The 26,560-nt window shown below is 40.0% G+C and overlaps 1 protein-coding gene across 1 annotated transcript in view; it reads left to right on the top strand.

The window, feature by feature from the left end:
• The window catches only part of LOC126092940 (cadherin-related tumor suppressor-like), a 518,310-nt gene extending 492,109 nt beyond the window's left edge, over window positions 1–26,201 (top strand). Inside the window, exons 34-36 of the mRNA XM_049908671.1 lie at window positions 7,413–7,660; window positions 13,814–14,021; window positions 24,713–26,201. Of these exons, the coding sequence (XP_049764628.1) occupies window positions 7,413–7,660; window positions 13,814–14,021; window positions 24,713–25,063 (807 nt within the window). The 3' untranslated portion in view covers window positions 25,064–26,201. The remainder of the gene's footprint in view (window positions 1–7,412; window positions 7,661–13,813; window positions 14,022–24,712) is intronic.
• Window positions 26,202–26,560: the final 359 nt, after the last annotated feature.

Here is a 26,560-nt window from a genome sequence, read left to right as displayed (position 1 = left end):
TGCCCCACACTCGGCTGGCATGTGATATTTGTGCACTGAGTTCTGAAGGTTATGATGCTGGTGCTGCTCATTTCTATGGAGTCCTCTGCAGACTAGCTTGTAAACATTAGCTGAGTAGTGTTTGTACACCAATCATTGTGTTTATTTGCATTCAGCACACACCAAGCAGTCCTATAGAGGAAGGAACTGCTGAGCAGGTAGATCCTACTTACTGCTGTTTTGTATTTACTGTATGTTGTAGCCTGTATGAAGGTGAGGAATGACTCTGTGTGTGTGTGTGTGTGTGTTTGGCCATACCGCTATGAGTCTGTGTGGCCATCTTAAGTGGTGATGCTATTCACTATTGTGCCCTCACAGAATTTATTGGAAATTTTACTTAGCTCTTTGCTAACCTCATGAACTGCCTCTTAACTTTTTGATGACAAATCCTCACAAGACAAAATACTTCTAAAATTATGTTGACTGCCAACTCTTCTGCATTAGACATTGTTGTTGGCCACCCACAGATTTTATTCAGTTGTATAAAATAAAATAAAAAACTGCTTTCAGTTGCAGGTCATGATATTTATTTCAATGCACGGTGTGTTTTGAATCCTGGGGCATTGCTTGATCATTCAAATTCTGGTTAATAGTGATCCTGTTAAAACTACATAGGTATATTAGAAAGTGGCACATTGTTGGATACAAGTACCCAAAACCATATTCACATTCAGTTTTAGATACTGAAAAGAATTCAGCTTGATAGGTATTAGGAGTCAATAAATTTGGTGTTTGCAAGCGACCTTCACTATGGTAGAGGCCTCTCCAAGGAACATTATGTTTCACTAATGGACAAACTGAAGGATACTATTCACATTGAATGTTAACATCTCTTCTGCAAAGACAAATGTTTGCTGACATCATTATAATATCCCATCATGTATTGGAATGTTGCTGCAACAATACTGCATGGCCTTAAACTTTGGAGTGCTTCTACATCCCCATAACGTTGTTCACCAGACTTGGCCCCCAACAACCACATTTTGGTCTTGAACTCAAAGAAATGGCTGGGTTGATGGATATTCATATCAAATGAGCAAGTTTAATCTAAGACAGATACTTCCTTTGCAAGGTTGGAAAAAACTGGATTTACTGATGCTGTTAAAAACTTGGAAAGTTGTTGCACTACATGCATTGATCTTCAAGATGAGTATCTGAGGGGATAGTTAGGAAAAGGGTGGGAAAAACTGTAAAAGCAACCATTACATAGCTTTTCCATGTCCTCAGACTCATTTTCATATCCGAGCTTTGCCAAAGAAAAGCACTTAGGAGAGAATACACAACAATATTGGCCAACCTGTGGCATTATTTTTAATTCCAGAGACCAGTTTGACACAGTTACGCTGAACTGATTCTATCAGTATTGAATGAATGTGTTAGAACATCTGCTGATGGTGTATTGTAACCTCATACAATTCTAAAAATTGTGGAACCTGTACAGATCAATTTCCTGATAAGTAACTACTTCGTTTTTAGTTAATTCCCCAGTTAACTGATGTTATTTGTGGAATTTTATATTCATACAAATGAAATGAGATGTACGATTGAAAGAATACAGTACGCTTAAATGAGGTTTGAAAGACCCTCTGTAGCACACCTCAAATTACTCAGACTACATCCACATTCAAACAAATTACATTTATTGATTATTTCATGCAATTTTTCATTGACTTTACATTTTTTATTTTATGTGTATTGGCATGATAAAAGCAGTGTATATGTTGTTGTTGTGGTCTTCAGTCCTGAGACTGGTTTGATGCAGCTCTCCATGCTACCCTATCCTGTGCAAGTTTCTTCATCTCCCAGTACCTACTGCAACCTACATCCTTCTGAATCTGCTTAGTGTATTCATCTCTTGGTCTCCCTCTACGATTTTTACCCTCCACGCTGCCCTCCAGTGCTAAATTTGTGATCCCTTGATGCCTCAGAACATGTCCTACCAACCGGTCTCTTCTTCTCGTCAAGTTGTGCCACAAACTCCTCTTCTCCCCAATCCTATTCAATACTTCCTCATTAGTTATGTGATCTACCCATCTAATCTTCAGCATTTTTCTGTGTCACCACATTTCGAAAGCTTCTATTCTCTTCCTGTCCAAACTATTTATCGTCCATGTTTCACTTCGATACTTTTCTACACTCCATACAAATACTTTCAGAAATGACTTCCTGACACTTAAATCTATGCTCGACGTTAACAAATTTCTCTTCTTCAGAAACGCTTTCCTTGCCATTGCCAGTCTACATTTTATATCCTCTCTACTCCGACCGTCATCAGTTATTTTGCTCCCCAAATAGCAAAACTCCTTTACTACTTTAAGTGTCTCATTTCCTAATCTAATACCCTCAACATCACCCGACTTAATTCGACTACATTCCATTATCCTCGTTTTGCTTTTGTTGATGTTCATCTTATATCCTCCCTTCAAGACACCATCCATTCCGTTCAACTGCTCTTCCAAGTCCTTTGCTGTCTCTGACAGAATTACAATGTCATCGACGAACCTCAAAGTTTTTATTTCTTCTCCATGGATTTTAATACCTACTCCGAATTTTTATTTTGTTTCCTTTACTGCTTGCTCAATATACAGATGGAATAACATGGGGGAGAGGCTACAACCCTGTCTTACTCCCTTCCCAACCACTGCTTCCCTTTCATGCCCCTCCACTCTTATAACTGCCATCTGGTTTCTGGACAAATTGTAAATAGCCTTTCGCTCCCTGTATTTTACCCCTGCCACCCTTAGAATTTGAAAGAGAGTATTCCAGTCAACATTGTCAAAAGCTTTCTCTAAGTCTACAAATGCTAGAAACGTAGGTTTGCTTTTCCTTAATCTTTCTTCTAAGATGAGTCGTAAGGTCAGTATTGCCTCACGTGTTCCAGTATTTCTACGGAATCCAAACTGATCTTCCCCGAGGTCGGCTTCTACTAGTTTTTCCATTCGTCTGTAAAGAATTCGTGTTAGTATTTTGCAGCTGTGGCTTATTAAACTTGCTCACCAGATGGTAGAGTTTTGTCAGGACTGGCTCTCCCAAGGCCGTCAGTAGTTCCAATGGAATGTTGTCTACTCCGGGGGCCTTGTTTCGACTCAGGTCTTTCAGTGCTCTATCAAACTCTTCACGCAGTATCTTATCTCCCATTTCATCTTCATCTACATCCTCTTCCATTTCTATAATATTGTCCTCAAGTACATCGCCCTTGTATAGACCCTCTATATACTCCTTCCACCTTTCTGCTTTCCCTTCTTTGCTTAGAACTGGGTTTCCATCTGAGCTCTTGATGTTCATACAAGTGGTTCTCTTATCTCCAAAGGTCTCTTTAATTTTTCTGTAGGCAGTATCTATCTTACCCCTAGTGAGATAAGCCTCTACATCCTTACATTTGTCCTCTAGCCATCCCTGCTTAGCCATTTTGCACTTCCTGTCGATCTCATTTTTGAGACGTTTGTATTCCTTTTTGCCTGCTTCATTTACTGCATTTTTATATTTTCTCCTTTCATCAATTAAATTCAATATTTCTTCTGTTACCCAAGGATTTCTACTAGTCCTCGTCTTTTTACCTACTTGATCCTCTGCTGCCTTCACTACTTCATCCCTCAAAGCTACCCATTCTTCTTCTACTGTATTTCTTTCCCCCATTCCTGTCAATTGTTCCCTTATGCTCTCCCTGAAACTCTGTACAACCTCTGGTTCTTTCAGTTTATCCAGGTCCCATCTCCTTAAATTCCCACCTTTTTGCAGTTTCTTCAATTTTAATCTACAGGTCATAACCAATAGATTGTGGTCAGAGTCCACATCTGCCCCTGGAAATGTCTTACAATTTAAAACCTGGTTCCTAAATCTCTGTCTTACCATTATATAATCTATCTGATACCTTTTAGTATCTCCAGGCTTCTTCCATGTATACAACCTTCTATCATGATTCTTAAACCAAGTGTTAGCTATGATTAAGTTGTGCTCTGTGCAAAATTCTACCAGGCGGCTTCCTCTTTCATTTCTTAGCCCCAATCCATATTCACCTACTACGTTTCCTTCTCTCCCTTTTCCTACACTCGAATTCGTCACCCATGACTATTAAATTTTCGTCTCCATTCACTATCTGAATAATTTCTTTTATTTCATCATACATTTCTCCTATTTCTTCGTCATCTGCAGAGCTAGTTGGCATATAAACTTGTACTACTGTAGTAGGTGTGGGCTTCGTATCTATCTTGGCCACAATAATGCGTTCACTATATTGTTTGTAGTAGCTTACCCGCATTCCTATTTTCCTATTCATTATTAAACCTACTCCTGCATTACCCCTATTTGACTTTGTGTTTATAACCCTGTAGCCACCTGACCAGAAGTCTTGTTCCTCCTGCCACCGAACTTCACTAATTCCCACTATATCTAACTTTAACCTATCCATTTCCCTTTTTAAATTTTCTAACCTACCTGCACGATTAAGGGATCTGACATTCCACGCTCCGATCCGTAGAATGCCAATTTTCTTTCTCCTGATAACGACATCCTCTTGAGTAGTCCCCGCCCGGAGATCCGAATGGGGGACTATTTTACCTCCGGAATATTTTACCCAAGAGGACGCCATCATCATTTAATCATGCAGTAAAGCTGCATGCCCTCGGGAAAAAGTACGGCTGTAGTTTCCCCTTGCTTTCAGCCGTTCGCAGTACCAGCACAGCAAGGCCGTTTTGGTTATTGTTACAAGGCCAGATCAGTCAATCATCCAGACTGTTGCCCTTGCAACTACTGAAAAGGCTGCTGCCCCTCTTCAGGAACCACATGTTTGTCTGGCCTCTCAACAGATACCCCTCCATTGTGGTTGCACCTACGGTACTGCTATCTGTATCGCTGAGGCACGCAAGCCTCCCCACCAACGGCAAGGTCCATGGTTCATGGGGGGGTACAAAGATTTAAAGTCACAATTATTCAGAAAGGTGTCCACTATTCAGCAATACACATTTTCAATAACATGTCAACAGTCATAAAAAGTGTGACTAATAATGAAGTTCAGATTGAGAAGAATCTAAAGAACTTATTGCTTACCAACTCCTTCTACTCCATTGATGAATTTCTTAGCAGAACCAGTTGATGCATGTAAGGGACTAGTAATATCACATAATGTGAATATTGTGTACAATCTGACTTCTGTACAAATTTTGTGCAGTAATGCATCCATTGCAAATAAGTTCTGTAAAATGTTTTTTATTTGATGATGTGTGGCTACAATAGCCTAATAATAATAATCTTATGCACCTAAGTGTATTGAACGTGTAATATTTCATGACAAGTCTGATATCCTTATAATTGTGCAATTTCATATGAGATCTGTGGAAGGTAAATTAGCATATCCATTCTTATTTTGCAATATTTATTTTGTATTCTTGTTTTCTGACATGTTCCACATCCCATGATCCCTTCACTGTGGATCAGTTGGGAAGAAAACTACATCTAATCTGACCTACCTGTATTTTATTTGTATGCAGTATAGGTATGAATCAATCTAGGCCCCTTGCAAAATTCTTTGGCAGTAGTGATTTAAAACGGCATGGATTACAAGCAAGAATGTCTGAAACGAAGCTCTCACAAGTCATCAAAATGTCCAAGATCTCTAGGATAGCTGACTGGTCAAGAGACTAATCTCTTATAACAGTTGCACATCTACAGAGAAGAATTCCATTGTAAAGATGCTAACCATCACTGGTGGACAAACAGAAAATCAGATCATCAATTATTGTTTATGATTGATCTGTAAGAGTAAACCCTTGTTACCTTACAGACTGCTTTATGGCCACAGACACCTCTGTGACTTAAAATTTAAAATTTATGTTCAAACATACACTACGAGGTTTGTCCGGAAAATACATATAAAAGTTGAATAATGTCTTTATGTTACAAGTTTCAATCACCGCCAGGTGTGACTACTGCTGTAATCAATCCCATCAATGCTCAGTTTGAGTGAGAGCACTCTGCATGAAGGTGGGAGTGTGCAGCAGCTTGTTGACAGTTACCCTTTTTCACCTGCCGTCGGCATGGAGCTCTCTCTCTTTGAGGAACAATGCGTCAACATCAAGTTTCTTGCAAAGCTAGGCAAGAATGGGCGTGAGATTTTTGAGTGTTTGAAACAGGTTTACAGAAACAATTCTCTGAAGGAACCAACCGTGAATAAGTGGTTAAAAAGGTTCCGGGATGGCCGAGAAGAAGTGGACGATGACCCTCGCCCAGGACGCCCATCGACATCGAGTTCCGATGCAAATGTTAAATTAATTCGGGCTTGTGTTCTTAAAGACCGTAGATTGACAGTCAGAATGATTGCTGACAAGCTGTCAATCCCCAAAACAATCATTCACGAATTCCTGACACTAAAACTTGAAATGAAGAAATTGTGTGTGAAAATCATACCGAAGCTCTTGACGCCAGAACGGAAAGCAAAGAGGGTTGAGTGCTGTGAGGATTGGTTGGAAGCAGAGGAACGAGGGGACTTTCTCAACCGAGTCATCACTGGAGACGAGTCCTGGTTTTACGAATTCGATGTGGAGCTCAAATCTCAAAGCAAGGAATGGAAACTAGCAGGAGAACCGAGAACAAAAAAGTCGCGAAAATCAAGGTCCAATGTGAAGACAATGTTTATTGTTTTCTTTGATTCTAGGGGCATTGTTCACAAGGAATTCGTCCCTCCCCGCCAGAGAGTGCACGGAAATTTTTATGTTTAAGTTCTGACACGTCTCGGAGCTCATGTGGCCCGAGTTCGACCGGAGTTGGCAAAAGGAGGCAGGTGGAGCCTTCATCACGACAATGCGCCCGCTCACACGTCGCTCATTGTGCGCAAGTTTTTGGCCCGAAGCTCAATCACCGTGACAGACCACCCGCCTTATTCACTCGATTTAGCCCCGTGTGACTTCTTCATGTTCCCGAAATGCAAAATGGTGCTTCGGGGGCGGTACTTGGGGGATGTGGAAGCCATCGAGGCGGAAACGACACGGCAACTGAACATCACAACTGAAGACTTTCAGCAATGTTATCAACAGTGGAAACGGCGCTAGCAGAAGTGTATCGCATCTCAGGGCGAGTACTTTGAAGGAGACCATATTGTAACACCTGAATAATTGTAAAATAAAGTTATTATTCAACTATTATACGTATTTTCCAGACAAACCTTGTATATTATTGTTTACCTGCAGTCTCCACTATGTTAAATATTGCTGTGACCCAGTGCCCGAATTCTGTTTTTTCTCAAATCTTACTATAATTGCCACACTACAGATAAATAAATAAATAACCTTAGCTGTGAAACATAAGGTGCTATGTATGATCTTAGAGTGCTCAGTATCGAGGGTATTAGTGTCCTTTGAAACAGAGGGTCGTGTCCACAGGTTTCAGCAGTGGTCGGAGGCAGCGGAGTTGTCGGGACGGGTGCCGGCTCAGTAGGATCCGGGGCAGTCGTGTCCGGTGGAGGTCCCGTGCCGGAGGTTGGGCTCACAGCCGAAGAAATCGAACGCCTCAATTCCCGACCTCGTACCTCCAGCTTGGTGTCAACGTTGGATGCCGTTTCGAGCTCCAGTGAAGCTGCCCGAGGGCCATCAGGACCTGGGGGAGTTGGTGGGGCCACACCTCTTCATCGGTATGTGGGTCTGCTATTTAAAGTAATATGGCATGCTTTCTTATCATATGGAAAACAATCTTTCATTTTGTTTAGTTTCAATTGTAACAATTAGTTTTTCCAATTACATCTGTGTATCCTGGTAAAATGTGGGTAAGTGGCTTACTAGTAGCAATCCTGGTAGAGACAGCATGTAATTGCCGTTTTGTAATCTGTGAACCAGTTTGCCAAGCCAGTTACAGGGGCTCTATGTCATCACTTTGCAATATATTATTATTTCATTTCACATTGCACTCATTCATTCATCGTGTTCCATAGCATCCTTCAAGAAGGAAAACTTTCAGGGATTTAGAACAAGTTAAGGTATGCATTAACATGAGACAAAGATGTCATAAAAACTTAAACTGTATACTACATTAACAATAAACTAAACCATATACTACATTAACAATAAACTATCACTATAGAGAGAAAAAAAACTACTGCCTGCTCAGTTTTATTATACAGCTGCTAATTATCTGCTTAATATTTACTTGATTACAATTGTATTTTTCAAAAGAAAATATTGTACATGTATAAATACTTTATATCTAAAAAGAAAGATGATGAGACTTACCAAACAAAAGTGCTGGCAGGTCGATAGACACACAAACAAACACAAACATACACACAAAATTCAAGCTTTCGCAACCAACGGTTGCCTCATCAGGAAAGAGGGAAGAAGAGGGAAAGACGAAAGGATTTGGGTTTTAAGGGAGAGGGTAAGGAGTCATTCCAATCCCGGGAGCGGAAAGACTTACCTTAGGGGGAAAAAAGGACAGGTATACACTCGCGCACACACACACACATATCCATCCGCATATACACAGACACAAGCAGACATTTGTAAAGGCAAAGAGTTTGGGCAGAGATGTCAGTCGAGGCGGAAGTACAGAGGCAAAGATGATGTTGAAAGACAGGTGAGGTATGAGCGGCGGCAAATTGAAATCAGAAATTAGCGGAGATTGAGGCCTGGCGGATAGCGAGAAGAGAGGATATGTTGAAGGGCAAGTTCCCATCTCCGGAGTTCTGACAGGTTGGTGTTAGTGGGAAGTATCCAGATAACCCGGACGGTGTAACACTGTGCCAAGATGTGCTGGCCGTGCACCAAGGCATGTTTAGCCACAGGGTGATTCTCATTACCAACAAATACTGTCTGCCTGTGTCCATTCATGCGAATGGACAGTTTGTTGCTGGTCATTTCCACATAGAACGCTTCACAGTTTAGGTAGGTCAGGTGGTAAATCACATGGGTGCTTTCACACGTGGCTCTGCCTTTGATCGTGTACACCTTCCGGGTTACAGGACTGGAGTAGGTGGTGGTGGGAGGGTGCATGGGGCAGTTACAAGGGTAGGAGCCAGAGGGTAGGGAAGGTGGTTTGGGGATTTCCCTACCATCTGGCTCCTACCCTTGTAACCGCCCCCGGTGTAAAACCTGTCCCATGCACCCTCCCACCACCACCTACTCCAGTCCTGTAACCCGGAAGGTGTACACGATCAAAGGCAGAGCCACGTGTGGAAGCATCCACGTGATTTACCAACTGACTTGCCTACACTGTGAAGCTTTCTATGTGGGAATGACCAGCAACAAACTGTCCATTCGCATGAATGGACACAGGCAGACAGTGTTTGTTGGTAATGAGGATCACCCTGTGGCTAAACATGCCTTGGTGCACGGCCAGCACATCTTGGCAAAGTGTTACACCGTCCGGGTTATCTGGATACTTCCCACTAACATCAACCTGTCAGAACTCCAGAGATGGGAACTTGCCCTTCAGCATATCCTCTCTTCTCGCTATCCGCCAGGCCTCAATCTCCGCTAATTTCTAATTTCAATTTGCCGCCGCTCATACCTCACCTGTCTTTCAACATCATCTTTGCCTCTGTACTTCCGCCTCAACTGACATCTCTGCCCAAACTCTTTGCCTTTACAAATGTTTGCTTGTGTCTGTGTATATGCGGATGGATATGTGTGTGTGTGTGCGCGAGTGTATACCTGTCCTTTTTTCCCCCTAAGGTAAGTCTTTCCGCTCCCGGGATTGGAATGACTCCTTACCCTCTCCCTTAAAACCCAAATCCTTTCGTCTTTCCCTCTTCTTCCCTCTTTCCTGATGAGGCAACCGTTGGTTGCGAAAGCATGAATTTTGTGTGTATGTTTGTGTTTGTTTGTGTGTCTATCGACCTGCCAGCGCTTTTGTTTGGTAAGTCTAATCATCTTTCTTTTTAGATATATTTTTCCCACGTGGAATGTTTCCCTCTATTATATTCATATAAATACTTTGTTGTACTTAAAAACAAAGATGATGTGACTTACCAAATGAAAGTGCTGGCAGGTCGACAGACACACAAACGAACACAAACATACACACAAAATTCAAGCTTTCGCAACAAACTGTTGCCTCATCAGGAAAGAGGGAAGGAGAGGGAAAGACGAAAGGATGTGTGTTTTAAGGGAGAGGGTAAGGAGTCATTCCAGTCCCGGGAGCGGAAAGACTTACCTTAGGGGGAAAAAAGGACGGGTATACACTCGCGCGCACACACACACATATCCATACACATATATAGACACAAGCAGACATATTTATTTGGTCTTTAAATATGTCTGCTTGTGTCTGTATATGTGTGGATGGATATGTGTGTGTGTGCGCGAGTACTCGAATCTAAGCCACACTTTTTTTCCGGTTTTTGTAATCCAAAAAACCGCCTGCGGCTTAGAATCGAGTGCAAAGCAAGCGGAAGTTCTGAAAAATGTTGGTAGATGCCGCCACAACTAACTTCTGCTGTCGAATATATGTAGCGCTACACTGGCATGCTTTGTAGGCACAAAGATAAATACTGGTGCCAAAACCTATGCGTCAGTAAATAAATTTAAAAAAAGGGGGGAAGACGAGCTTTTTTTTTCTCCGCCCCGAGTTTCGACCACTGCATTTTCGTACATTATCCAACGAAGTAAATACAAATTCCGTATTGTAGCAGAATATTCTCTTGTACAACCATACAATACTACTCCCTTCTTGATGACAAAAATACAAACAGTATTATGTTAGCAGAATTTCAATGTACTACGAAAATCCGACTGGCAAGACTGTATGGGATGTTTGTCAATATGGCCAACTCTACGTTCTGAATTTTTTCATACCTGTGAGAAGAGATGGTTGCTAATAGGAACCTGATGAAATGTGAATCACATGCAGTATTCTCTTCACCATAAGAATAATACGAACGTAAACATTTTGTCATGTATTCTTTCCTGTTTGCTGCTATCTCATTTAAATCCTGTCTGCCTAATAAACTACGAAACTAGATTGAGACAACGGCAAACGCGGAAGAATATACATATCGTGTCATGTTTATATTCGTATTATTCTTATGCCTAATAGTGATACAGTCAGAAACGAAGCGCGGCAACTGACTAGATTTTTAAATCTAAGATGACTCTAATTTCTGTGCAGAATTTGATGTACTAAAGAAGCGGCCGTAAAGATTTTCAAACGGAGAAAAATTTTCGCCTAACTCTCTTTCAGAACATGTTCTATCATAAGCAGTCTATTATTTGGTTCTTGATCATTATCAAAGAGAGCAGCAATGTAAGTAACAGCAAATAGCAGTCTCTTGTCATTGTTTCGCTAATGAGACGATTCCTGTCTTTTTTTTTAATTGTAAGCGGCGGTAGCGCGCACAAAAGCAAGCCATGCCGCGAGCGGCGACAGGCTGTAAATACGCACTATCAGAATGCGACAAACAATGCATGACACAGTACAGTAACGCATTTTCAGCTTTGAGTTTCATTCGACCTAAATTGTGTATCATATTACAATGGACCAACTTTGTTTCGATTTGGAGGTGCGGCCTAAAACTTTTCTCTCCCCTTGAGTTTCGAGTCTCAAATTTCAGATGCGGCTTAGATTCGGGATTTTTTTTTTCCCCCTTTATTTCGAGTCTCATTTTGCAGGTGCGGCTTAGATTCGAGTGCGGCTTAGATTCGAGTAAATACGGTATACCTATGGTTATTAGTGAAACTATGATCATATGAAATATCAGGTGAAATTTGTGACTGAATTGAGGATTTCTTAGTAGGAATGACTCATCATTTTTGTTTGGATGAAGAGTCTTTGCCAGATGTATAAGTAATTTCATGTGTGTCCCAGGGAAGTGTACTTGGAGATCCTTGCTGTAAGTGTTGTATATTAATGACCTGGCAAACAATTATTAACAGTAGACTCAGTCTGTTTGCAGATGATGCAGTTATCTTTAATGCAGTACTGTCTGAAAAACATTGCACAAATATTTCCTCAGATCTTGATAAGATTTCAGAGTGATAAAAAGATTGTAAGTTGCTTTAAATATTGAGTCATGGTTAGAATCAGTCAACTCATACAGACATCTGGGTGAAAACAATTTGTGGATATATGAAATGGAATGATCACTAAGTCTCAGTTGTTGGTATAGCATGTGGTAAACTGTGATTCATCAGTAGGATTCAAGAAAATGAAATTCTACCAAGGAGATTTCTAAATATACTCTTGTCGAAGCCAGCCTGAAATATTGACCACATTTGTGGGACCCTTTATAAATAGGACTAACAGGGATATTGAAGCTATAGAAGGAAGAGCAGCAGGAGTTGTCACAGTTAGTTTGATCAACAGGAATGTGTCAAAGAAGTACTAAAATATCTTTAGTCATCAACAGAATTTTACACTTTTATCTGGTATATTCCACTTATTCAGATATTGTGTGTATATGATGGCCTTAAATTTCTGTTTATGTGAAAGACAGTTAACAAGTATCCTGATCCTAAAATAAAAACCTGAACTGGCAAATTATAGATGTCTACTAATCCATTAAATTCTTCTTAGAAAGTTCCAAGAATCAGTATTAAGTAAGGAATATAGATATTTACAGTGCAAACAGAAGACAGTAAGCAGTCATCACAATGTTAAGTAAATTTGAATGTATTCCTCATCCGAAGTATCACTTGCCTTTATATAATCATTAATTTTCTCAAAAATCTGTGTAAGTCATTTTACTTTAACCATTTTTCTAGTTATTCTCTGATCTTCATACCAATATCATGATTCATCAACAGAATTTTACACTTACTTTTAATCTGATATATTCATGCTCGTCCATGTATGGTGTGTATCTGGTGGCCTTAAATTTCTGTTTACATGAGAAGAAGTTAACAACTATCATGATCCTAAAATATATTCGTTGCTAGCTATCTTTTTTGGACATACTATTAGCTTTTTGACTTACTTATTGACAATATGTATACATTTTAATTGTACTATATAAACACTCATGTATCTCAGGCAAATGAGTGCCAGAAACTCTGATCTTGGATTGGCAATGTGATTTACATTTTAATGATACTTATCTAGTACCAGTGCTGGTTATTAGTGTTACAACACATGCTGCAAGTCCTTTCTCTGAAGTGAGCCAGTGAATGCTGCTGATTACTATTGACACTCTCAAAGAAATCCAAAGATTTATTTAATGTCATTTTGCTGATAGGAAAACATTACCTGTTGCTCTGGAGATAAATATGTGCGAACATTTCTTCAAATGTTACCTTATTTTCTCAGATGTTAAACACATGGTGTACTCTTAGTTCCACTGCACCTCTCCTTTATCCTTTCCTTTACTGGAAATTTTTCTCTGCGGTGAGCCAGTGAGTCCTCCTGATTCTTGTCTACACTCACAAACAAATCTGAACATTTGTTAGCTGTCATTTTGAAGAAGAGAAAATATTACCTGTGGCTTTGGAGGTCTTCTACAATACTCATTGTTCTTTGGTCTATAAAACTGCTAACATAATACTGTTTGTATTTTTGTCATCAAGAAGGGAGTAGTATTGTATGGTTGTACAAGAGAATATTTTGAGATGTATTCCAAGTAATCTTAAAGAACACTCTTATTATCAGATAGAGCAAAAAGCAGTGCATTTTTGATAGAATAATGTAGTAGCAACCCATTGCACATGTTAAATTTAAAAGGTTTTGTTGATACGGGAAGTTTATATGTAATGTTCTATGTCGTAAATAAATGTTGAGTAGACTTTTTTATGTAGATTTAAGCACAGTCATTTGATATACTTATCTAAAGATAAAAAACATTTGCTCCTTTTGCAAACAGGAAAGAACCACTTCATCTGCACCATGGAGTGGCCGGGGCTGTGAATGGTGGAGGAGGTCCCGGTGTAGTGGGATCCCCCACCCAGCACGGGTGCAACACTGACGACAACGCCAGCTCTACGACGACGGATGAGAGCGGCAATGACTCGTTCACTTGTTCAGAGTTTGAGTACGACAATACAAATGATAAGACACGAGGAGCAGGAGAGGTAATGCAGTCCATTCACTTATTCTCCAAACAGCTGCTGAAAATGACTAAATATTCTTCCCAGAATGTTGCTCTTACTGTATTTACTCGAATCTAAGCCATACTTTTTCCCGGTTTTTGTAATCCAAAATCCCCCTGCGGCTTAGAATTGAGTGCAAAGTAAGCAGAAGTTCTGAAAAATGTTGGTAGGTGCCGCCACAACTAACTTCTGCCGTCGAATACAGGCATGCTTTGCAGGCACAAAGATAAGTACTGGCGCCAAAACCTCTGCGCCAGTAAGTAAATTAAAAGAAAAGGTAGAAGAATGTAAACATTATGCCATGCATTCTTTCGTGTTTGCCGCTATCTCATTTAAATCCTGTCTGCCTAATAAACTACGAAACTAGAGTGAGACAACAGCAAACGCGGAAGAATATACATATCATGTCATGTTTATATTCGTATTATTCTTATGCTGAATAGTGATACAATCAGAAATGATGCATGGCAATTGACTAGATTTTTAAATCTAAGATGACTCTAATTTCTGTGCAGAACGTAGTGTACTAAAGAGGCGCCTGCAAAGATTTTCAAACGGAGAAAAATTTTCGCTAAACTGTCGTTCAGAACTTCTTCTATCATATCCAGTCTATTATTTGGTTCTTGTTGACCATTATCAAAGAAAGCAGCAGTGTAAGTAACAACAAATACAGTGTTATTACAAATGATTGAAGCGATTTCACAGCTGTACAATAACTTTATTATTTGAGATATTTTCACAATGCTTTGCACACACATACAAAAACTCAAAAAGTTTTTTTAGGCATTCACAAATGTTCGATATGTGCCCCTCTAGTGATTCGGCAGACATCAAGCCGATAATCAAGTTCCTCCCACACTCGGCGCAGCATGTCCCCATCAATGAGTTCGAAAGCATCGTTGATGCGAGCTCGCAGTTCTGGCACGTTTCTTGGTAGAGGAGGTTTAAACACTGAATGTTTCACATAACCCCACAGAAAGAAATCTCATGGGGTTAAGTCGGGAGAGCATGGAGGCCATGACATGAATAGCTGATCATGATCTCCACCATGACCGATCCATCGGTTTTCCAATCTCCTGTTTAAGAAATGCCGAACATCATGATGGAAGTGTGTTGGGCACCATCCTGTTGAAAGATGAAGTCGGCGTTGTCGGTCTCCAGTTGTGGCATGAGCCAATTTTCCAGCATGTCCAAATACACGTGTCCTGTAACGTTTTTTTCGCAGAAGAAAAAGGGGCCGTAAACTTTAAACCGTGAGATTGCACAAAACACGTTAACTTTTGGTGAATTGCGAATTTGCTGCACGAATGCGTGAGGATTCTCTACCGCCCAGATTCGCACATTGTGTCTGTTCACTTCACCATTAAGAAAAAATGTTGCTTCATCACTGAAAACAAGTTTCGCACTGAACGCATCCTCTTCCATGAGCTGTTGCAACCGCGCCGAAAATTCAAAGCGTTTGACTTTGTCATCGGGTGTCAGGGCTTGTAGCAATTGTAAACGGTAAGGCTTCTGCTTTAGCCTTTTCCGTAAGATTTTCCAAACCGTCGGCTGTGGTACGTTTAGCTCCCTGCTTGCTTCATTCGTTGACTTCCGCGGGCTACGCGTGAAACTTGCCCGCACGCGTTCAACCGTTTCGTCGCTCACTGCAGGCCAACCCGTTAATTTCCCCTTACAGGGGCATCCAGGAGCTTTAAACTGCGCATACCATCGCCGAATGGAGTTAGCAGTTGGTGGATCTTTGTTGAACTTCGTCCTGAAGTGTCGTTGCACTGTTATGACTGACTGATGTGAGTGCATTTCAAGCACGACATACGCTTTCTCGACTCCTGTCGCCATTTTGTCTCACTGCGCTCTCGATCGCTCTGGCGGCAGAAACCTTAAGTGCGGCTTCAGCCAAACAAAACTTTATGAGTTTTTCTACGTATCTGTAGTGTGTCGTGACCATATGTCAATGAATGGAGCTACAGTGAATTTATGAAATCACTTCAATCATTTGTAATAGCCCTGTAGTAGTCTCTTACCATTGTTTCGCTTATGAGACAATTCCTCTCTTTTGTTTTTTAATTGTAAGCCGTGGTAGCGTGCACAAAAGCAAGCCATGCTGCAAGTGCCGACAGGTCGTAAACACTCATTATCAGAATGTGACAAACAATGCATGACACAGTACAATAATGCATTTTCAGCTTAGACTGATGTAGACACCTATAACAAAGAGGACGGCACTTATCAGATCAAAGCAAAATACGCAATCGATTCAAACCAGACAAAGCACATGAAAAAGGAATGGTACCCGTACAAATACGGACGGAGCACATGACACATAGCAGTGGCTAGTTGGTAAAGTTTAACTGTTAAGCTTACGACTCGAACCAAACTACTGTAGCTGTATCTTCATCCATTCGACCTAAATTGTGTCTCATGTTACAATGGACCAACTTTGTTTCGATTTGGAGGTGCGGTCTAAAATTTTTCTCTCCCCTTGAATTTCGAGTCTCAAATTTCAGGTGCGGCTTAGATTCGGGGAAATTTTTTTTCTTTGATTTCGAGTCTCATTTTTCAGGTGCGGCTTAGATTCGAGTGCTGCTTAGATTCGAGTGAATACGGTATTTCAAGTTATTTAATGAAGACAGACATACCTATTAATTATCCTCAAAGTATTTTTATGTTTCTATTAAAAATGTTACAAATCCTAAGTAGAGTTAGGATCTCTTTCCAGCAGGGAGAAGTACATCACAAACAACAATAGTCTGGGTAATTGTTGATTGCTGGTACAGCAGTCATGTCTGGCAGTTTTCTGCACTTTTAAGCAAACGTCACTTCAGACATACGTCACACAGGTGCAGAATCAGCAGTGGCTGTTCACAGTAGTTTATGAGTTGTGACAACAGCTTTCTAGGCTATAGAGAAAAGTGACAGGATTATATATCAGAATATTCTAAAACTTGGAAAATGAAGTAGAACACAGTCAGATCAACATTATTATTAAAATCGTGCTAAATGTAAAGAAATGTATTTTCCTTTATAAAAGAAATTTAGCTCCCTCTGTCATGTACAGATCTCCCTCAAATTAAATGAAAACATGTTGGCTGTGTTTGTGTGGCATTCTACAAAGGCTGTTCCAAAAGTAAATTCTGATGCTGTCTGGTGTGTGGAGGATAGGGGATAATGGTTTGAGTGTGGATTTGTCACATGGCTCAGTACAAGTCTGGCAGAGCTGTGGAAAGTTATTGAACTGTTATTAGTGCAGTAACTGTAAATTAAAACGGCCACTATTGTCAAAAATCATGCTACCTGAAATATGTATTGTAACCCCTTTACTGTGTGCTAAAAATGTGAAAGCTACAGACATTCCTAGTGAACTTCATGCCTACAGAGGAAACAGTATGATTGATATTGCTGCAAGAAAATGCTGCTGCTTGTTTCGGAAATGTCAGACAAATGTCAGTGGTGAAAAAAGAAGTGGACAGGTGAACTTGTTGCAAAGGTCAATGACAGAATAAGAGAAACTTGTCAGTTCACTATTACAGTATTATTAGTCAGTTTCCCTCAGATATTGCAGACAGTGTTGTACAAACTTGTGATTGATAAGCCTGGTTACCACAAATATTGTGCATGATGGGTCCCAGAGCTTCAGTCTGTCCCCAAAACAAAGAGGTTGGGAGCCTCACTAATGGTTCTGATGTGATGTGATACAGAATGAGATGAATTCTTCAATCGCATTGTGACAAGGGATGAAACATGAGTTGCATATGTCACTGTGGAGACAAAAAACCATTCATTGGAGTGGGGCTAGAATAGCTTACCACATTAGGCTTCAAAATCATTTTAAGCACAAAGCTGATGAAAACTGTTTTTGGGGAGAAAGGAAGCACTCCATGTCGATTTTACAGAAAGCGGTCCAAAGTAAAATTTGAAATTGTTTATGAAACCATAAACAAGCTAGGAAGATCCATTCAAAACAAAAGGCATAGGATGTTGGGCTAGTGGTGTTTTTGTACACAATAATGGTAGACCACATACTGCTGCAAACACACACACAAACTTTGCCTTACAGTTTCAACTGGAAATTGTAGTTTATTCACAATCAAGCCCTTATTTTTTGCCCATTGATTTTCATCTTTTTCCAAAGGGGAAAAAATGGCAAGGGTCAGAGAGGTTTTCAATTAATGACTAGTTGAAAGAGAGTGTCGAAGTGGAGCTTAACTAGCAGACAGCAGAATTCTACGATGAGGTCATTGAAAAACTCTTTCCTCAGTATTGAAGATTCCTCAGTATAGGAGGTAATTTTATGTTGTAGTTTTAACAAATCAAACAATAGAAAATTCAGGATGAAATAACAATATGAACTAAGATTGGTTGCTGCTCACCACATAGAGATTTCTTTAGCCATCATAAAAAATCTTTCATCAAGTGAAGAAAACACACACACACACACACACACACACACACACACACACACAACCACTGTTGTCTCCAGCCACTGTGCCTCCACTGGGGGCTAGTACCTGACCTCCACCTGCCTCTGTTGCCTTCCCTGCTCCCAATCTAGCCTAACACACACATCCTATCCCCTCTCTCCCCATCTCACCTGCATAGTCCTTTTCACTTCTGTACTTCTCTCATCCTGTCCCCCACCCTCCCTCCGGCACACTTCTCCTGATGCTTCATCAAACAGTCCACCATCCTATCCCTACTCCTGTATCCCTTCCCCTTCCATTGCAACATGTCTTCTGTACCCTGTTACCTATCTCCCAGATAAAAACCCTTGTCCACCAGAAACTAGAGCAGCATTCATTATCCACCACCTCCTGCACCACTATCGCCACAGCTACCCGAGATCGTCACATCTGCAGTGATGAGCAGCCCCTCTCCAAATGTGCCATGAGTCTCATTCGGGCCTCCCCAGACTGCAGTTATCCTCCCAACATTGTCCAGAAACAGATGTCTCATGTCTTATCCACCCCAGTCACCATCCTCCCTGTGACTGCTGACTGGCACAAATGAGCATACCCCTCCTGACTGAGTACTACCCAGGAACTGCAGCATATAAGTCACATTCCGCACCAGGATCTCTACTACCTCTCATCGTGCCCTGAAATGGGAAGTATCCCTCGCAATATCCTTGTCCGTCCCTATTTCATCCCTGCTCTCAAACTGTAGCCCTGTGGCTCATATCCCTGCAAAACATGTAGCTGCAACACCTCTTCCATGCATCCTCTTACCCCTACCTGCTCCTGTCCTGCCACAGGTATTTTTCAATCCCATGAAAGGTAGGGCAACCTGCGAAATGAGCTATGTAGTCTACCGAGCTAGCTGGAATCACTGTGCACTATTTTACACAGGTATAGTCACTGACAAGCTGCATGTCTGCACCAGTGGTCACTGCCAAGGCACGCCCAACAGAGATCTGGACCACCCCTTGCCAAACAATCCATTTTATAAGATGGGTTTGATTTTAGTGTGTGCTGTACAACCTGTGCCATCTGGATTCTTCCCATGAACACCAGCTTTTCTGAACTGCACAGGTGGGAACTCTCCCTGCAACAGATCCTTCATTTCTGCAGCAAACACCCCTGGCCTCAACCTTTGCTGTTCCTGTTCTCTATGTGCCCCTATGCCCTGTCAGCTCCCCCTCCAGCACATTTGCTTAAACCTTTTCCTTTCTCAGCTTCTCTCCTCTCCCCCCATCCCCTCCCAGCTCCTCCTGATACTGTAACCAACAACCTACTATCCTGTCCCCGTCACATCCCTGCATGCTCCCATGGGCAGCACTACAGTGTATTTTCCCACCCCTATCTCTTCCCACCTGACCCCTCTTACAGGGTCTTTTAAAAGTGATCGTCAGTATTCAGAGATATCACAGAAATGATCATTCGAAACAAAAAAGTCAAGTAAACATGGGCTCTAAAACGTACATGAAATATTCTTGATCTTCCATATCATGAAACAAATCTCTTCTACTGCAAGTTCTTTGCTTTCCATATTTTGGGAAAAGGTAGTATGGACCAAAACAAGGAAAAAATGTTCAGTAAACATGTACTCTAAAATGCATACCTTAAAAGTTATGAGCACTTGTTTATTAGAAGAGTTGTGTTACAAAGTACCGAAGATGAACAGGTGCTCATGGCTGGTAAGGTATGCATTTTAGAGCAAATGTTTATTGGTCTTATTTTCTTGTTTTGGTCCATACCACCACTTCCCAAAATATGGAAAGCAAAGAGCTTGCAATAGACGAGATTTGCTTCACACTGTCAAAGATCAGGAACTGCTCATAGCTCTTAAGGTATGCATTTTAGAGCTCATGTTTACTTGACTTTTTTGTTTCGAATGATCATTCCCGTCATATCCCTGAGTATTGGCCATCACTTCTGAAACACCCTGTACAATAAAAAAACTCTTAATGTACTAGTGTTTTTTGGTAAATTAACAGAACTTACATTCCAAATGACCATCTTATAATGCACATTCAGATAACCTTTTTACAGTAACATCCTCATTCACATTCTTTTGTATCAGGTTGCTCTTCCAAACTTCATGAGTTTGCACAGCCAGATAGGAAATAAGGAAATGTTGGAATCTGATATGGTTGAAGTCAGTTCCTAACTAAACAGTCTTTCAGATGACAGATTTTAAATATTAACATTGATGTACTGCTTTCAGCCAAATACAATGTTTCTTTATTTTTATATTCACCCAGATGTGTCTTGAACCTGTTGCACCATTAGCAGTTCATTTGTTTTGTATGCTATGGTAAATTCACTTCACAGAAAATATTAAAATTTGTCGTACCTCTACACTTGGACCCGTATGTGACTGTCTACGTTGGAAAGGGATAGTTTCTCTACAGTTTGTCATTTGCATGTAGTTATACTTTCACTTTGATTTGTATTCTGCAAAGGAATTTAGAGATGAAAATGAAAAAAATTATTTCAGCTCCTTTTCCGCTTTATAGTCTGTGACTGGCTTCTTTTGCATCACACGCATGCACACACAATCACACAGTTACGTGACAGCACGTTAAAGAAAGGGTTTGCCCAAAACTTGACTTAAATGTTAGAGCCTCTTATACTACAAATGGGCATCTTTTAATCTTCCATCTAGAAACATTCTTGTTGTGGTCTTCAATCTGAAGGCTGATTTGATGCTGCTCTTCACACTAGTCTATCCTGCGCAAGCCTTTTTATCTCTAAATAACTTCTACAACATATATCCATCTCAATCTGCCTTCTGTTACTACAAAAGGATTACAAAGGAAATTATCTGTGTTATTTCTAAAGGAATCATCCTGGCATTTGTGAGGTGTGATTTAGGGAAATCACATAAAATCAAAATCTGGATGGCCACATGTGAATTTGAACCATCGTCCTCCCGAATGTGAGTCATTGTGCTGAGCACTGCACAAGCTCGCTCAGTGGAAGGTGTTGAATTCATTAAATGCTTAAACCAAGGAAAGGCATAAATACTGCATTTTTATGGTATATACATCTGACAGGATACAACATATCTGAAGAAACGAATGTAAAGTTGAATCTAATGGTGGCAATAATCAAAATTGCAATCTTGTAATAAAAAAGTACAAAAATTTATTTTGGACTCATATTCAGACTTTGTCTTCAATTGACAGATTCGTGCAATACCACGTATGAGAAAGATGAGTGGACAGATAATATCACAGAAACAATAGTGGTGCCAATGCTGAAGGAAACTAATTCCATTAAATGTGCAAAATATAGGAGAATAAGTTTGATACCTCATTTGGAAGAAAGTCTACTGACAATAATGAATAAACCATTTTACTCTATTGTTGAGAGAGAACTGGATAAAGAACGTTTGGGCTTCAGAAAGGGTAAAGGTACAGAGATACAACTGGACCATTACAGATTGTTGGGGAAAAGAGCAAAGATATAAACAGTATTAGAATTGCTTATGACATGTTACCACTAAGTGAAAATGAAAAGGCAAGCAACAGCATGTTAAAAGAATGCAACACCAGCCATGAAGATAAATATGAGGAACACCGAGGCAATAGTTTTTACGTGAAAAACAAATAACATAAATGTAAAAAATTTCCATTGTGTTAGGGAAACATGTTGATAGCTTCAGGTACATAGCATGCAGTATAACCAATATATGACATGTAATCTAGAAATAAAAAACAAAGGTATAGTGTGGATACTTGATTGTGCCAGTTGTAGGTTGGAAGGGGGAAGGGGAGTCAACCTATGGTTGCATAAGATATCAGGAGAGGTCAGGCTGCGCTACCTCAGTAAGGCGATCCCTATGTCACTTCTTCTTTGACAGAAGCACAAATCACAGGGGTCTGCCAACCCACTGAGAGGGAGGCAGGGCTCGTTCCCTTGCACTGTTCCTCTCCCCTCAGCAATCTTAAGTCCATGTTTGTTTACATTCTTAACTGACTGCCAAAAACGTCTGCACCATAGCCATTGCAGAAGAAATGCTTTACAGGAGTAGGACTATTGTCTGTGGTCCATTAAATAAACAGTTAAGAAAAGGAAAAGAATAGTGAAGTTTTGTTTCGTGTACTGCCCTGTATGATGCTAAAACATGGATGTTGTGGCGGAGAGAGGAGAAAATCTTGGACACTTTTGAGATGTGAATTTGAAGAAGAATGGAAAGTGTGGAATGGACAAATAAAATAGAAATTATGTTATGTCACACAGGATGAATGAGAAAAACAATTCTGGAACTGAGTTGGAAAAGAATTTGACTAGAATACTTGATGATAAGAGACTGGATAATGAAGGCTGGCTTAAGAAGGAATGGTGACTTGAAAGGGGCTAGAGGAAGAATACAGCAGCAAATTGACAACATAAAGATAAATGCCTCATATCCAGCTGCAAAAAGAATCGCAGAAAACTGGGAGAAATAGAGAATGCTGAACTTGCCTAATGGACAGAACACCACTTTATCACATATGATATGCAAATCTTGATGATTGTGGAGGAGGTGGTGACAGATTTTAAAAATTAAGTGTTTTTTGACAGCAATTAAATGTACAAAAATGCTGTCATATATGGGGTTAGGGTTCGTACAAAAGCCAATTACAGTTAACAGTTATTTAATAAATTGATATTTCATGCAGTGGTTAATATCTGTAAATGAAAGAGTTTAATTTCATAGAAATTGATATGTTAGAAGTGATAGAAGTGATGTAAAATATATGTGAAAATAGAAAGTGTAAGAACTAAAATATATGCAGAAGAAATATAGGTTTGATGAGGAACTGGCTATTCAAGTTGATATCAGCAACTGTCTCGCTGTACAGGCAGTCCGTCACAATGTAGGAGCCCTAGAACCAAAAGTGGTGTAGGCTGTCTGTAGGCTTTTGGAATACTGGGAGCCATGGCTCACTCACATTCATAACAGTGCGCTGTGCAGATGTCATCATCACTAGCAAGCACGTTATAGAAGGGAAATGTGCTATGAGTGATTAGATGGCACCACTGTTACAGAAAGCCTTCAAAAATGTCAAAGAAGGCACCCTAATAGTACATTAAATAATCAACAGTAACCTAAAAATAATTTTGAGAAATCCCTTAGTTAACTATTCAGATTTTGTTGTAGTGCTTATTTTGAAGAGTTGCCATAACAGACTGCAATGTTGTGGCATCTAGTCAAAGTTTGTTTCCCGTCATAAGCCTTTGTAGTCATTCTACAAGCTGCTTGCCACTGACAGTGAGAATATCCACACAGCTCTCTCATACCAACATGTTCCAGTGGCTCCCACTACAACAAATGCTAATGGACAGCCTGCCCACTTCCAATTACATGTCTACTTCATCCTGATGGACTTGACTGTGCAGTGAGATGACTGATGGCCATGATTTTGAACAGCCACATCCACTTAATTTTTTTTTCTTTGCATACATTTTATTTTGTATTGTTTCTACTTTCAGACACATTTTCCATTATTTTTACCACTTATAACATAGCAGTTTCTATGTAATTAAACTCGTTTATGTATAGTCATTAACCATTGCACCAAATGTCAGTTTATTAACATAACTGTGAAATGTAACTGACAAATTTATTTGACTACAGATTCCAACATTTCAGCTACAGTCAATTATCAATGGTAAGATTTGTTATTCTTACAGATTATTTGGGTTATCACAAACATTGTTAGTAAATTCAGTTAACAACTATGTGTTCTCTGTGTCATTATAAGGTGATAGGCTATCTCGTTTCTCCATTTCTGGGGTCATGTTACACGAATTCCCAATAGCTTTATTTTTATTTTCTCTTGGAGATCTGATGCTAGTTGTCAGGTCGGAAAGGTTTATCTGTGCAAATAGAATAAATTGTGACCTAGACTGTGAATTCTATGATTGTGTAGATATCAAGATCACAAGCCTCCTCATTTCATATAGTATATTTGTTGTGCACTCTGATTTCCATGACCTTGAGACATACTCTGTGTTTGTGTGTGTGTGTGTGTGTGTGTGGGCAGGTGGATGGGAGGGAGGAGGGTGGGGGGGGGGGGGGGGTAGATATTGTAAATATGTTTGATGCACTTTCTGTGCTGTGGTATGTTATTTTCAAAATGATGAACCAGTAACATCTGATATATTAATTACGTGTATTTCATTTGGTTTTTATTATGCTGTGCTGGCAGCCACAGTTCAGGTTCTGAAGGTTTACTTTTGCAGGTTTCAGCAACTGGTGCAGATCAGGGTAAACCGCCACTGCCGCCAGTGCCTCCTGCGTCTTATGACGGTTTCGACTCGTCCTTCCGAGGTTCGCTGAGTACCTTGGTAGCGTCTGACGATGACCTGTCAACTCACGTCGGTGCATCTCTGTACAGAGCACACAATGGGTCTCCTTCGTCAACGGCTGCGGCACTCGGCTGGGACTATTTGCTCAACTGGGGTCCCAATTTTGAAAGCCTAGTGGGTGTTTTCAAGGATATTGCTGAACTGCCAGACTCTGTAAACTCGCGAGTGGCCGCATCACTGCGATTGCCGAACAGTGCACCCAAGCCGTCCGAAGAATATGTCTGACAGCTATGACATTGACTTTTGGCTGCGCAAAAGGGGCAATGAGAAATTTTATTCTTGTGCCGAACTGCAGACAGTTATTCTGTGTTTACTTGCAGGTGATGAAGAGAACGTCTGACTTTCTGGTAAACTGTTTCTGTGTTGTACATGAGGAAGTTTTCCTGTACTTTCTCAGAACAATCACACTTATCCAGAATATTTCAGACAGTACGTTTCAGATGTTGCATACTGTGATATTTTAAGTGAATAGTGCAAGAGACGTTTCTGTGCACAACAGAGTTACAACTCTCAGGTCAGTTTGTGTCCCCATAAGGCAGCCTTGTGTCAAGTTACAAGCACACCTCATTTTGTTGCAGTGCTGCATTCTGCATATTGAATGAGGGCAGTTCCCATGTAAATGGTCCATAACATTAAATGCATGTTGTAAATGCACCCCAAACCTTAGAAATGTACAAGCAGATTCACGAAAAGAAACTGCGGACTGTAAATAATTGTAAATGTTCATACCTCTTGTGCCATTGTGTCCTGTGTCACTCTGTGGTTCTGGCTATGTTATAGTATTTACTCAGAATTTTTTGAAACTTCGTTTTTCATCATCCTTGCTTGGTTTATTTACCATACCTGTGACTGGAACAATATAAACATCCCTTTAAATTTGTTTTACTGTATAATTAAGGACCGATTATTTTTCACTCCCTCTTTTTTCTCTCATCGAGAATACTGTTATTCATTTGCAGATTCACGGTTAGTGGCACAGAACAGTATATTTCCACTTTCAGGCAACTATTTTGTGGGGAAAATTGCCCACTAGGTGTGCTCAATTTTGTATGTCCATTAGACAATATGGTACAAAACGAAATATTGCCAATTTTATGATGTACTATATAATTATAAAAAAATGTATAATGGCAGTACCCCATGCTACTTTTACTTGTAAATATTATTTGTATTTTTATATTGTCAATGTCTGTTTATTTGTATGAAAATTGTGAAGTTGTACATTTGTATGTAATATTCAGTAACTCACTGTGCTTAGCCAAAAGAGGTAGTGCCAAATGTTTTGCATGTGTGAATGAGTGTTTAAATTTGAGTGTTATAATGCGAGAGATGTGAAATAATAAACAACGGAAGATGACACAAATTTTCATGTGTTAATTTATTTCACAACACAGATATATCAAAACTTTTGGGAGAAAATATGCTTGTGAATTTATTCCTCTAGTCCCATTTTACAAAATTGCATTTTCTCCAACATATCAACATTACCTTACCAGAGGAATGATGAAAATTTTTCCATCAGATGTTTATTTAATGTGGATACTATTGCTCTATGATAAAACAATGTAACAATATTATTAAAAGAATAATTGCTATTCACCATATTGCGGAGATGATGATCGCAGATAGGCACTACAAAAAGCATGACAGGAACTGAGCTTTTGGCCAACAAGGCCTTCGTCGAAAATAGATAAAAAACTTACACATGCGTGCGTGCAAATG

This window comes from Schistocerca cancellata, chromosome 7 (assembly GCF_023864275.1).
Source record: "Schistocerca cancellata isolate TAMUIC-IGC-003103 chromosome 7, iqSchCanc2.1, whole genome shotgun sequence".
Taxonomy (NCBI): Eukaryota; Metazoa; Arthropoda; class Insecta; order Orthoptera; family Acrididae; genus Schistocerca; species Schistocerca cancellata.
The sequence above is the reverse complement of the archived record's forward strand: the minus strand, read 5'-3'. Positions and strand labels throughout refer to the sequence as shown.